Here is a 13,004-nt window from a genome sequence, read left to right as displayed (position 1 = left end):
ATTCAGAGTAAGTTGGATCCAGGAGGATTTTTTAATGCCTATCTTGGATATCCAGCTTTAATTTCTAATTCTGAAAACACTGGAATATATGTGCTTAGCATTTAAATTGGAAGTTACTTCACAGAAAGGAGTTTACCTATTTGTTTGGTGTCAGTTCAGTGCATGCCATAGTCTGGAATTGGATCTCTGGTGTCTGTTTCTTTTCAACTCATTGTACTTGACATTATGTTATAGCACACAAATATTGAGTGGATTTTCTTCCATTTGATTAAAAAGAAGAAAAGATTGTTTTTATTTCATTTGACTAGTGCCTTGTTTACAAGGCAAACAAACAACCAAAAAACATAGTCAATCAATTCTGTGTTTTTGTTTTTGTTTTCTTCCTTGAATCTTTCCTGCCTGTGTTGTTCTTTCCAGACAGTTAGGACTAGTTTCAAATACTGCCTTCATCTGGTTTTGTCAAGACTGTAGCTGACAAAAGATGCCCTCTAGCAGTGTGTACTACTTCCCATGATGTTGCCGGTTCTTACTGCTGCATGATCACAGGAATAATCCTGAACCTTAAACTTCTGCATAGTTGCCGTTCTGGTTTTGTGATGTTTTCCACTTAAAAAGCATTTTCAGAATTGTCTCTTAATCTTTGGTATTTAATTAGTACTCTATTTGTGCAAAAATAATTTTTCTCGAAACTATTTTAAATTATTTGGGAGGGGGATATTAATTATGTTATTTCTGAATCTATTTTAAACCACCCACCTCATGTCAGTCATTGTGCCACGAGCACATTTATAGATCTAAGTTGATGACTTCTTGTTTCAGAATGGTTCCTTGACTGCCCTACTAATCAAGAACACTTTCTTTGGTTAAGTAGATGCATATTGTACATTAGCACTTATTTGTTTCATCCTAATGTTTTGTAACGTTTCAGAAACCTGTAACTTCTTCAATGCATATGATTTCCATTAAGTTACGTGTTTTTATTCACTGAGGAGGTTTTTTTCAAATATTGTGTTCATGTATACCTTGTTTCCATTCTCAGTATATTTATGCTGTATTACTTTTTACAGTTTCCTGCAGTCAATCATCCACAGTCTTTAGAGAGAAGATACTTGGGAATTTTAAGTGGTGTATTGCTTGATCTTATGAAGGTAGGCAAATGTATTTATTTTCTGTCTGTAATATATAGGCAAATATGTTAGTGAATTTTTAGCTTAAATCTTAAAAATACTTGTGAACTTCCTTTTGAGATATTTTGATCTCACCATGGCTTATAGGAAGGCCTGATATTTCTTAGGAATCAGGAAAATATCTTCTGCAAATGCCAGGAGAGTCTGTTCAAATTTGATTGATTTGATAAGCAATACATACTCCAGACAAAAGAACCACCATCATTTGTGGCAATGTGCATTCACAGTGACAACCATTCAGATTCACAGGTTATGTTAGTAATCCTGGTGGGTGAGTTCTCAACCTGTAATAAATTTAGATAAATCCGCAGTGAAAGAGGATTAGGCTTACCTGAGTTGTTGTGAGTTATCCATTTGTTAATGGATAAGCATGAGGACATGGACAGTTGTTAAAGATAAACTTCATGCATGGTAAACTTTTTTTTTAACCTGTCTGAGGCCTTAATTTGCTTGCTACCACTCACATCTTCACAGCATGTGTGTTAAGTTGCTCTTCAGTCCTGTTTTGGAACAACTCAGTTCCCCATGGCTCAACTAGGATACAGTTTCTTACTGGCTATCAGGGGAAGCTGGATTTCCTCAAAATGGCCAAACATTGTAAAACATTCTGCTATACATTTCTGCCATATTTCTGGGTACGCAGCACATACCCACATTGTTGTACTGCAAAAACTTCACAATGGTAAGCTGCAGTACAACCCTCCCATTATTTCAGTCACAGTAAGGTGAAAGGGCGAGCCATAGTGACAAAAATTAAGCGTAGAATCAGTTTTCTGTTTTCTAGTTCACATAAACCTTTTTTTTCCTGGCATCATATTAGCTGTAACTCAAGCTCTAGGAACATATATCACAGAACAACAAATTCAAGATGATTTTTCAGACTGTTGCTACACATGCTGGGGGTTGCTTTTATTTTCATTTTATCCTATTTGTTATATGTTATATTCCAATGTCTTTTGTGTTCTTTTGATAAAAGTTGCAAAATGAAGTATTGAATATTAAGGAAGCATAGAATTACAAGGAATTCCATTCCATTATTATTTAAGAAATTCCTTTCAACTTTCCTCTTCATATTTCTCTGCACAAGGTGAGAAAGGCCAGGCATGTCCTAGAGGGGCTATTTCATTTTCAACCCACAGTACTTAGTTCAGAAGCTGGAGCATTGTTAACGAATGAGCAAAAGGCTACAACAAGAGAACAGAAGAAAACTGTGGTTAAGTTGCATGCTGTAAATGCTCTACATATTTTCCTGTATGCCTGTCTCTTCTCCAGACATTGGGCAGTCTGGCACATGTCCACAGTTGGTGTGTTCCTCATTATCTGCATTCTCAGGGACCTCAGGTCTGATTGCTAGATTACTGAATAACCCACACTCCAACTTAAGTCAGCTAAAGCTGACATATGTATCTGTTTACAGAGCATTTCTGGACTAGGTGAATGAAGAGTCATCCATTTGATGCTGTTGCTTTGCTGTTTCTCTCCTCCCCTCTCCTTCACAAATCATGGTGTTCTGCAAGCACAGGTTTGGGAATTGGAAGCTGGTTTTGCATATGCTGACTTGGGCAAAAAAAGTTGAATTATCTTGTGCTTCTTCATATTATCTGTCATTCAGTTGTCTCCCTCATCCATCAGCAGACTTTTTTTTTCTTTTCTGAGCTTCCATTTGCTGCTGAGATCCTGTAAAATCAAGAGATTCCACTTGATGTTTCTTACTTGATTTATCTATAGCTAGACTTTGGCATTCCTAATGTCATCCTCTGTGCCAAAACAGTGCTTTTGTATTCCTCCTTTGTATCCTGTCCTTGGCCTTATACTTCTTATATATATACCTATTTTGCGTTTTTGTTCTTCAAGCAGCTCCCCATTTAGCCAAGCTGACCTTGTGTGAAATTTTGTGGTCTTCCACACAATGAGATGCTTTGTTCCCGCACTCTCAGGAAGTTTTCTTTGAAAATCAAGTGGCTCTCCTAGACGCTTTTCTTCTAATAGCCGTTTTTCAGGTTATTCTGTCCAGGAATCCCCTACAGAAGCTGAAGTCCGTGATCCTTTATTTGCATCCTAACCATAAACATCTCAGGATTGCTACATCTCTGACTATCTTCTGTGACCAGTACTTTACCATTAGTGAACAGATATGCATTTTGTGCGTGTATATGTATCCTTCTGCATATACACATACTGTTGTTCTCTAGTGAACCTATATAGCACCTAAAAAAAATACCAGTTCTTTTTAATAGCCATTCAAACTTTTATCCTTGCTGACAGTCACGCATGTTCAAGTATTCCAAGGTATGTGACATATAGCCCTATTCCTGCAAGGAACCTTTCAAAGTTATCAAAATAATCAACCAAATGTTATTTGGTTTTGTGATTAAATGTTCTCTACATGTCAGAAGGTCTCTTTGTTTAGAAACAGCAGATCTAACAGAATTCTTATATTTGTATATTTTAAAAAATGCTTACTTTAAAAGAGTTTTTCTTTATAAGATGGTTCCTATATGCTTGTTCTGTTTGTAAAGCCTGTCTCATTGTAGCATTATATTACTAGTAAATTTAGTATTTTTCATTCTAAACAACAATGTTGTAAAGCATATCCGGAAAAGTATGCTTAAAATCAGTGTATTTTGAAAATCTGTAGGCATTTATAGATAAAACATACATACTTTTACATTAACCTATTTTTGTCTTAAACATTTTAAGCACAAATGTAGAAGTTTATAAGTATGCTTATGTATATCCATTATGTACATATGTACATATATTATGCACATGTAGAATGTATATAGCATATATATACATAATAATAATCAAGTCCAATGCCTTCCATCCTTTAAGCAGAGCATAATATTTTTGAAACTGTTCATTTTGTATCATATGTATTTTAATTTAATTAATATATTCTGGCATTTGCATCTAATCACAGGTACTCTGGAGATTAAAAAACTATCACAGTGTTGTTCTTCATTTTGTTACAATTTTGCTGATACAAATGTAGATATTAACACATACACTTTGGGATTTGTTTTCCAAAGAACTTACTGAAGTTAGATCCAGCAGACAGATACTTGACAGAACAATGTTTGAACCATCCGTCATTTCAAACACAAAGACTCTTGGATCGCTGTGGAAGCTCACCGTCACGGTCAGCTAAGAGAAAACCTTACCACGTAGACAGCAACACGTTATCTAACAGGTAAATGTAGTTATGTGACCCTCATTACTGATATTTTCTGTGCCAGTGAATAAGTTGCTATCATGCTTATATGGAATATCATCTTTGAGAGAACTAGTTGTTTGACAGTTCAGACACACTGTGATGTATCTACTGCTCCATGTTGCTTCACTGAATAAAGAAGGTAGACGTAGTTTTATTGTATTCTAGCTATTCAAGCTGAATATTTTGGTTAACTTTTTTGCATCGGGCTTAATGCTTCTTGGAAAACAACAACAAAACATATTAAAACCTTTTCTGACATGACAATGGTAAAATAAGTCGGCTTATTATCCATCTTAAAAAAAGTTAGCTTCCTTCCTGAACAACAGTGGGGATTCTGTGGTTTGGAGGTGGTCCTGAAATTCCGAAGGAATGCTTTTCTATTTGGAATGCTGCCTTTTCTATACCTGTGGAAATCTGTCCACAGTTATGATATTTGAAGTTCAAAATTCACCAAAAATAAATATGTTTGCATTGATCATGCTCCACATTGGGGATAAACAGAATTTTGTCTGCAATTGCAGTTATGAATTCAGTCTAGTCTAATTCAACTTAAAGCAGGGTGTATTTGCTCAGTGACTCCCTTGTTGGACCCACGTAGCTTGAGAGAGAAGCTACTTGATTTTAATACATTAACAAGACAGGTTTATGTGTGGATGAAATACTTCAGTACAAAGAACCTCACCGTATTCTTTGAACAAAAGCTTTCCTAAAGGTCACCCTCTGAAGTATGCAGAGCTACAGTGGCTTTTAATCCTAGCCATGTTTTTCTTTAGTTCTTCCTGTTACATTAAGTATATATATATTCCTCATTTTAAGATTTGGGACAATGATGCTTACAACCTGTACTTTTTCTGAAACAAATACCAAAAAACTTTAGCTGCTCTTGTACATATTCAAGATAGAAGTTGTACCATTAGATCTGTGGCATCAAAAAAGAAAAGGTAGGTCCATGGGCAACTTCATGTAATATGAAGGCTTACCTACCTGCTTGATTTAAAATTACTAGGTTCCTTATACTGTTAAGTATACTGTTAAGTTTTAAATCTCTATATACTTCTAACTTAAAAAAAATAAAATAGCCTGGTATTAAATTTACTAAATTTCTAGAAACTGTAATAGAGTATATAATTAGATGACTGAAAATGGGTAGCAATAAAAAAATCTTAAGTGTATCTAATTTTATCCAGTTATAATTACTAACAAGATCTACAAAAGTACAAACTCATCTGTACGGTCAGTTCTCAGTTTATCCCTGTTATCCCTCAGTAATACATGAGTTAGGTTATGATAGGGTTGATAGAAAAATATGTTCATTCACAGAATCACAGAATCTCAGAATTGTCTAGGTTGGAAGAGACCTTAAGATCATCGAGTCCAACCTCTGACCTAACACTAATAAGTCCCCACTAACCCATATCGCTAAGTTCAACATCTAAACATCTTTTAAAGACCTCCAGGGATGGTGACTCCACCAGTATCCTGGGTAGCCCATTCCAATGCCTCACAACTCTCTCAGTAAAGAAGTTCTTCCTAATATCCAACCGAAAACACCCCTGGTGCAAGTTTAGCCCGTTCCCCCTCGTCCTATCACTGGGAGAATAGACCAACCCCCACCTCGCTACAGCCTCCTTTAATGTACCTATAGAGAGCGATAAGGTCGCCCCTGAGCCTCCTCTTCTCCAGGCTGAACAAGCCCAGCTCCCTCAGCCGCTCCTCGTAGGACTTGTTCTCCAGACCCCTCACCAGCTTCGTCGCCCTTCTCTGCACCCGCTCAAGCACCTCGATGTCCTTCTTATAGCGAGGGGCCCAAAACTGAACACAGTACTCGAGGTGCGGCCTCACCAGAGCCGAGTACAGGGGGACGATCACCTCCCTAGCCCTGCTGGTCACGCTGTTCCTGATACAAGCCAGGATGCCGTTGGCCTTCTTGGCCACCTGAGCACACTGCTGGCTCATATTCAGCCGACTATCCACCATCACTCCCAGGTCCTTCTCTGCCTGGCAGCTCTCCAACCATTCCTCTCCCAGCCTGTAGCTCTGCTTGGGGTTATTGCGCCCCAGGTGCAGGACCCGGCACTTGGCCTTGTTGAACTTCATGCATTCCCTCAGTTCTAAGCCAGCCTAGGTCCATCAAAGCTAACAAGCTTAGCCACAGCACTGCTCAGTCATGGCTGCACTGTTTTGCAGGGCCATCGTAGGTCCAGAAGCAGAACTGTTTTTTGTTTGGTTGGTTTGGTTTGGTTTTGTGTTTTTCTTTTTTTCTGAAAATCTGAATTCTGCAAAAGTCAGGGTTCCTGTGGTAGACCAGGTTTGGGGTTTGGTGTTACAGGGCTTGCTTGGCTGCACAGACCTGAGGCTCAATCCATCTGGATGTCTTTACCAGTTCAACATCCTCTGTTCTTCCTGCTGCATTCACCCACCTCGGACATACTTTATGGAGCATTGATTGGCTAGGACTTTTTGGCAGTGCTGACATGCTTGATTGTTCCACTTTAACTCTGATATGCCAGATTTGTTTAAGACTTTATTTTCAGTGGATACACAGCTGATTTTCATAATGTACTGCTTATAGTAATGATTACACACACGTTACTCACAGACGTGTATTGGATTTTATATCTTTTCTTTTTTCTTTGTTAGCAAAATCCTTTAACCAAAACTGTGTTTGTCTGTTAGGATATAACCAGTAAAAAACAACAATGTACTAACATTTGCAAATTTGTTACTCTAGTGGAGCTTCTGATGCCTACTTCACAGTTGTTCATTTTGCTGCAGATAAATGTTACAGTTTTAAATGGCAGCTCCCTTCTGAAATGATTATGATTTTGTTGAAGTTATTAATGTATGAATGTGTAGTCTGGTATATTAACGTTTCTTTATGCATTTTAATGTAGAAATCAAGCCAGCAAAAGTTCTGCTTTGCAGTCACACCACAGATCAAACAGCAAGGACATACAGACACTAGGGGTTGGCGGCCCAAGAGAAGAGGGTCTTCCAGCAAATGAAAGCTTTTTAAATGGCAACCTTTCTGGAGCTGCACACAGCCCAATGCATACAAAGAAATCGAGCAACCAGCCTGGATCGGGTAACAAAGACCTAGCCAATAACAACATGCCACATCTTCTTAGCCCAAAGGAAACAAAGGCCAAAACAGAATTTGACTTTAACGTGGACCCCAAAAGTTCTGATGGTCCAGGCACAAAGTACCTGAAGTCGAACACCAGATCTCAGCAGAACCGGCACTCGTTTATGGAAACTTCTCAAAGCAAAACCGGGACGCTGCAGCCCGGTGATAAGCATAGTCGCCACAGCTACATTGATACTATTCCACAGTCTTCTAAGAGTCCTTCGTATCGGACAAAGTCAAAGAGCCATGGGGTTCTGACAGACTCGAAATCCGTGGGCAACCTGTCTGAGGCCAGGGCTCAGGCTGCAGAACCGAACAGCAGTCGCTATTTTCCATCCAGCTGCATGGACTTGAACTCCCCCACCAGTCCGACCGCTCCCCGACACGGTGATAACAGAACTTTGCTCAGCCCATCCGCCAGGAATAACCGCAGCGAGGGTACCCTGGACACCCGAAGACCGTCGACCAGGCACTCCAAAACAATGGAGGAGTTAAAACTGCCAGACCACATGGATGGAAGCCATTCCCACTCGCTGTCTGCTCCACATGAATCTTTTTCCTATGGTCTAGGTTATACCAGCCCTTTTTCTTCACAGCAGCGCCCTCATAGACACTCGATGTATGTGAGCCGGGACAGAGTGAGGTCAAAGGGCTCAGAGGGTGGCTTAAACATAGGGCAAGGGATGGCAGCCAGAGCAAACAGCCTGCAACTGTTATCTCCACAGGTGCAGCATAAGTCACTCACAAGGTCTGTTGGCTCCTCACGAGAAGACTGTACAGAAGATACTAATAGGGTTAGTTCAAAATATCACCTGTTACGGAAGACTTACCTTCCTCGTCTTATTTTGTGTGGGAACAGTGTCCTGCTTTCTCTCTCCTATTTATTTGTTTCCATAGTTAGTTATTCATTTGTGGTGTTGTAAGACGAAGAATGTTAGGTGTTGGTTTTCTTTTTAAAGAAGGTTAAATATTTGGAGTGCAAAATGAGAGACCACGTTAAAAACAATAATTGGACTGTGAATACTGTTCTTTCAAGGTACTGAAATGTGAGAACAGAGAAACTGTGAAGTTAAAATTTAATTAGTTCATAGTCTGTTACGTTCTCTGTCATTTTTATTGTATTATTTTTGCTTAATTAACCTTCACATTTTTGTTTTTATTTAGCTTTTCTTGTATGTCTTTCTGTTGTGAATTCTAATCTTAATTTTTGAAGTGAGCTTTTTCACTTGCTTAATAGCAAGACATTATTGATGAAATGGCGTAATCTACCAGAGGGATATCAAAACCTGCAGTATTTCTCCTGATTAGTATGATAAATAGTTGGGGTATTTGATGTTGGAGAAGCCACCAGTAAATTGGAGTAAACTGACTCCCTAGCAGCGATATAATGATTACTGTCAATAGTTACCTTACCATGTTATGTTATTTCATTAGTGTAGAGGAAGGGCCAGTTCTCGTGTTGATTTACATAATACTTAGGAATTACTTAGTATTACTTACATAATACTTAGGAATTATGTAACGTCTTACACAAGATGACTGTCCCCAGATCCTTAAATTGCTATTACCATTGATCCAACATTGGAGCAAAATGGTGTGGAGAGAAGTACATAGAACGACTATTTGTTTTTTAATACACATTTGTGTAATAAAGTGACTTCAAGGGAGAGAAATTCTTGTTCAGATTTGTCGACAAATTGAAGGAAGTCAGAGACCTACAAATATTATTGAAGGTCTAGAAATATGCTTTACTGTAAGAGACTAAACAAACCTCTGCCTACTATGTAAGAAATATGCACAGTGGACTTCATGTAGTCTGCAAGTAGCACAGCACATAAAAAGTTTTCATGTACTGGGTGGCTCTTCAGTAAGAAAAAAAACATAAAACATTTCTTCTTTTAGTATTTATTTATTTAAAAGCACATTAAATAATTATAACATAATTATAATACATTATTTTTGTACTTACCACATCTTCTCCATTCAGGATTATGTGTATTCATTATAAGGAGAGAAGAAAAATCTCATGAGAATAGGAGAAATACAATCTAATTTAAAGAACAATAGCTACTTAGAGAGGATTACAGCTCCATTTCAAAATGAGATTTTATTTTTTCTTTGTGTAGTCATTTTGTTCTCTCTCCTATTTCAGTTATAAGTTACACATAAGTTAAATTCTTATTCTTCAAGATATTACTGTAGGAGGGCAGTAAAACCAATATTTGACTTTCTGATAAAAGCTCATGCTGCCTTGTATTCTTCAGAGTATCAGCATCTTTTTCTGAATTATGTAGTGGATATTAAATTGATAAATAACTTTAATTTTATTTTATATTATCAGATCATTATTTGTCTTTTGACAGCTGGTTGACAAACTTTTATTTTGATAAGAAAAATCAATGTACATCCTAATACTTATGGTTTTGTTCATTTTGGTTTACTTTGCAATGCCTACTCATTTGTAAAGAATTCACCTTTATATTTTATGGTCAGTGTTTGTAATCTGAAGCCTTTAATTCATTGTTTTAAATCGGTATTTCAACCAGCAGAAGTCTGAAAGGAAAAATACTCTTCTGAAATGTATGGCAAGTCTGTAAATTCACACCTATATTTTTTCATTTGAGTAGTTTGAATAACAAATCAGAATTAAATTAACAATATTCATATGCCTTATGAAGGAATTTACACAAAAGTCATTCTTTTTTTTTTTTTTTTGCCACAATCTGTATTACAAATGAAAAAAATTCTTTTCCTTCAGCCTTAGTGAACTTAAAAATTCAGGAATAATATAAATGCTCTCAAATAATCTCTGTTATTTTCCTATTAAATTTTTCCATTCAGTTCTTCTGGTTCTCTCCACTACTGTTCTCTATCTCTGTGCTCACATTTTGTGACGTTTCTGCACTTCCCTGTTGTTAGTTTCTCTTTAGCCATCACTAGGTCATTTTAAAGAAAAGCATTCTTTGTTTGCCAGGTTTTAAATCTTCCTTTAAAAAGGAAAAAAAAGAAAAAAAAGACTTGCATTCTATGTTAGGTTGGGTTCTTTTCAAGTCTAAGTTACAACACTGTTAATTTAAGGGCTCTTTTATTTTTAAGCTAAATTTACACAAAAGGAGGTAAGCAAAAGAAATCAAGTCCAAGTTGCTCTTACTGTCTGATATTTATAACTTAACTGCTGCCAAACGAGGTATCTTACACAAGCAGTAACTTAATCAAAAGCATCAACCTCTTGCAAATTTTAAAAAAAAAAAAATATCTCTGATTTTAAAGCATTGCTTTAGTTGCACTTCTCATCTTGACAAAGTTTCAAGGGTTGTTTTGTTTTTGACAGTGAGACCAGATCTTTATTAATGAAAAGCGAAATAGATTTTGCAGGTCACTCACACTGAATTGAAATTCCAGTTTTTAATTCTGGTTTGTCGTCTCTGTAAGGTCTCATCGTTCTCGTTCTAGATTTAAATTCATACAGGGGTCTCAGTACAGTTTCCTGTGGGGTCTTAGAATATTGAATTTTATCTGGTTCCTTCTGCAGAAAGAATTGCAGCATTTGGTTCATTTAAGAACCGTGTTAAGTTCTATTTGGTTGCAAATTCCATGCATATGAATGTAGCTGAGGGTGTACTTAAGTTTTTATTAATGTACCTTCCAGGAAGCATTTTCTTCAGGAAAACAGTCTAAATTAGAAATGATGAAACTCTTTCTGTTAGGTCTGACTTACCTATTCAGTTTATAAATCTCTTAGTTCTGGGACTACCTCTTATTTTGTGTACAGTAGACTTTGTGACTGTTGGTACCTCTAGGTACTACTGTATATCAGCTGATAAGAGATAGTGCTTTGGTGTTGCAATAATCACAAATTACATGCATGTCCTGTTTACTGTTTAAAATTTGCCATTAGCAGAGTGACCAGATTCCATCAGAAACAAATTTAACAAGACCTCCAGTAAAAGATTCCTCCAGAGATGTTACAGCTGCATTTCATTCACGGCGAAAATCTGAGGTCCGCATCATGCTAACGTATTTAAAATTACAATTAAGAGGCAAAATTTGTTAATGCCATTTTTGTCATTTTGGAAAAAATGAACAAACAGCTAAAACAAATAATTACTGATTACGGGGTCTGTGATTTGAGGCTGGCAGTTATTAATGACATGAAAGGGAAATTGTGTGTAGTGAAGTTGAGAGTTTATTGCTGACTATGTTGGTTAAAACCACTACAAATCACTTTATAGTCTTTCATTTTAAATAGTTGACTGTTCTTTTGTTTAGGGTGGAGCATATCATGATCCACACACAGAAGATGGAGCATCTACTAAGGAAAATAGAATTCTGTATAATGACCCTGTTCCAAGAAGAGTTGGCAGCTTTTACAGAGGTAATTTTATGGTGCATCTTTAAAATTTAAACAAGAATTTTAACGTGGAATATAAATGAGGTAGTGAAAAAGCGTACAGGGAACTAATGTGAACAACTAAAAAAAAAATCGAAAAAAGAGTTTTTACTACATTTTCAGATACTAGGTTGACCTGTAAAGTTGTATGTAGTAACTGTATTTGTATTCTACTTTTGCAAAAAGTATTTCTTATTGGAACTTTTTTATATAGTTCCTTATATACCAGCAGATAATCTATTAGAGAAAGTTAAACAAAATAAATGAAAATTATCGGATAAATAGTTTATTGACGTTTCTAAACATTTCCTATTTTAAATTCTTACTAATACTAAATCTAAAAACATTTTTACTTGTGACACCCCTATATTCTTATCTTTTGCCCATGTTTACTAAAGTTCAGGGTTTCCTACAAGTAATATCCCAGGATATATATAGTAATATCCTAATATAATCCCAGGAATGTACGTGCGTGTGTATATGTGTATATATATATATATATATATATACACACGTATATGTGTGCATATGCTTATATATGTATACACAAATAGGTACTGTTTTAGTATGGTACAGAAGACATGGTAATTTGTGAGCAGATGTCTCATGGCTAAACCTGGGTAATCCTTTTGAAAAGGACAAGGATGATAAGCTAATTACTGTTCCACAAGTGCTAGGAAGCTTGTGGGGTTCCCCTGAACCTTAAGAAGTCACAATCAGCTAAAATTCCATTACGAGTCACCTAATAACCTTAAGTAGAGTCACCAATCTCCCTCTGATCCTCTTCAGGTTGATCAGTTGGCTGATGACCTGATTTAGACATGTTCAAATCTGCCATCCCTCGCAGGTGTTCCTTTGCAATATGCAAGCTCTAACATTGCACTAAAATTTTAAGTGTTGGAGCAATGCTGTTGAGTTTAAAGTTTTACAGTGTAACAGAGAATCCTTGAAGAATCCTTAATCCTGAATTGCTCTTATTAATCTTTAAAACACTCTTAAAACACTGGCCACTGTGAAAGAGAGGCACCAAGGAAGAATGACCTTGCATAACTCATGTGCTAATGAAACTGTAGGTCTGGGGCT

At 36.7% G+C, this 13,004-nt stretch overlaps 1 protein-coding gene across 4 annotated transcripts in view; it reads left to right on the top strand.

The window, feature by feature from the left end:
• The window catches only part of CDKL5 (cyclin dependent kinase like 5), a 126,896-nt gene that overhangs the window by 94,627 nt on the left and 19,265 nt on the right, over positions 1 to 13,004 (top strand). For 2 of the 4 annotated variants that reach the window (XM_032181534.1, XM_032181504.1), the window contains exons 10-14: positions 1,068 to 1,148; positions 4,220 to 4,380; positions 7,299 to 8,325; positions 11,430 to 11,531; positions 11,801 to 11,906. In XM_032181534.1, the coding sequence (XP_032037425.1) occupies positions 1,068 to 1,148; positions 4,220 to 4,380; positions 7,299 to 8,325; positions 11,430 to 11,531; positions 11,801 to 11,906 (1,477 nt within the window). The remainder of the gene's footprint in view (positions 1 to 1,067; positions 1,149 to 4,219; positions 4,381 to 7,298; positions 8,326 to 11,429; positions 11,532 to 11,800; positions 11,907 to 13,004) is intronic. The other 2 variants (XM_032181514.1, XM_032181524.1) reach the window with 2 other exon arrangements.

This window comes from Aythya fuligula, chromosome 1, assembly GCF_009819795.1.
Source record: "Aythya fuligula isolate bAytFul2 chromosome 1, bAytFul2.pri, whole genome shotgun sequence".
Taxonomy (NCBI): Eukaryota; Metazoa; Chordata; class Aves; order Anseriformes; family Anatidae; genus Aythya; species Aythya fuligula.
The sequence above is the reverse complement of the archived record's forward strand: the minus strand, read 5'-3'. Positions and strand labels throughout refer to the sequence as shown.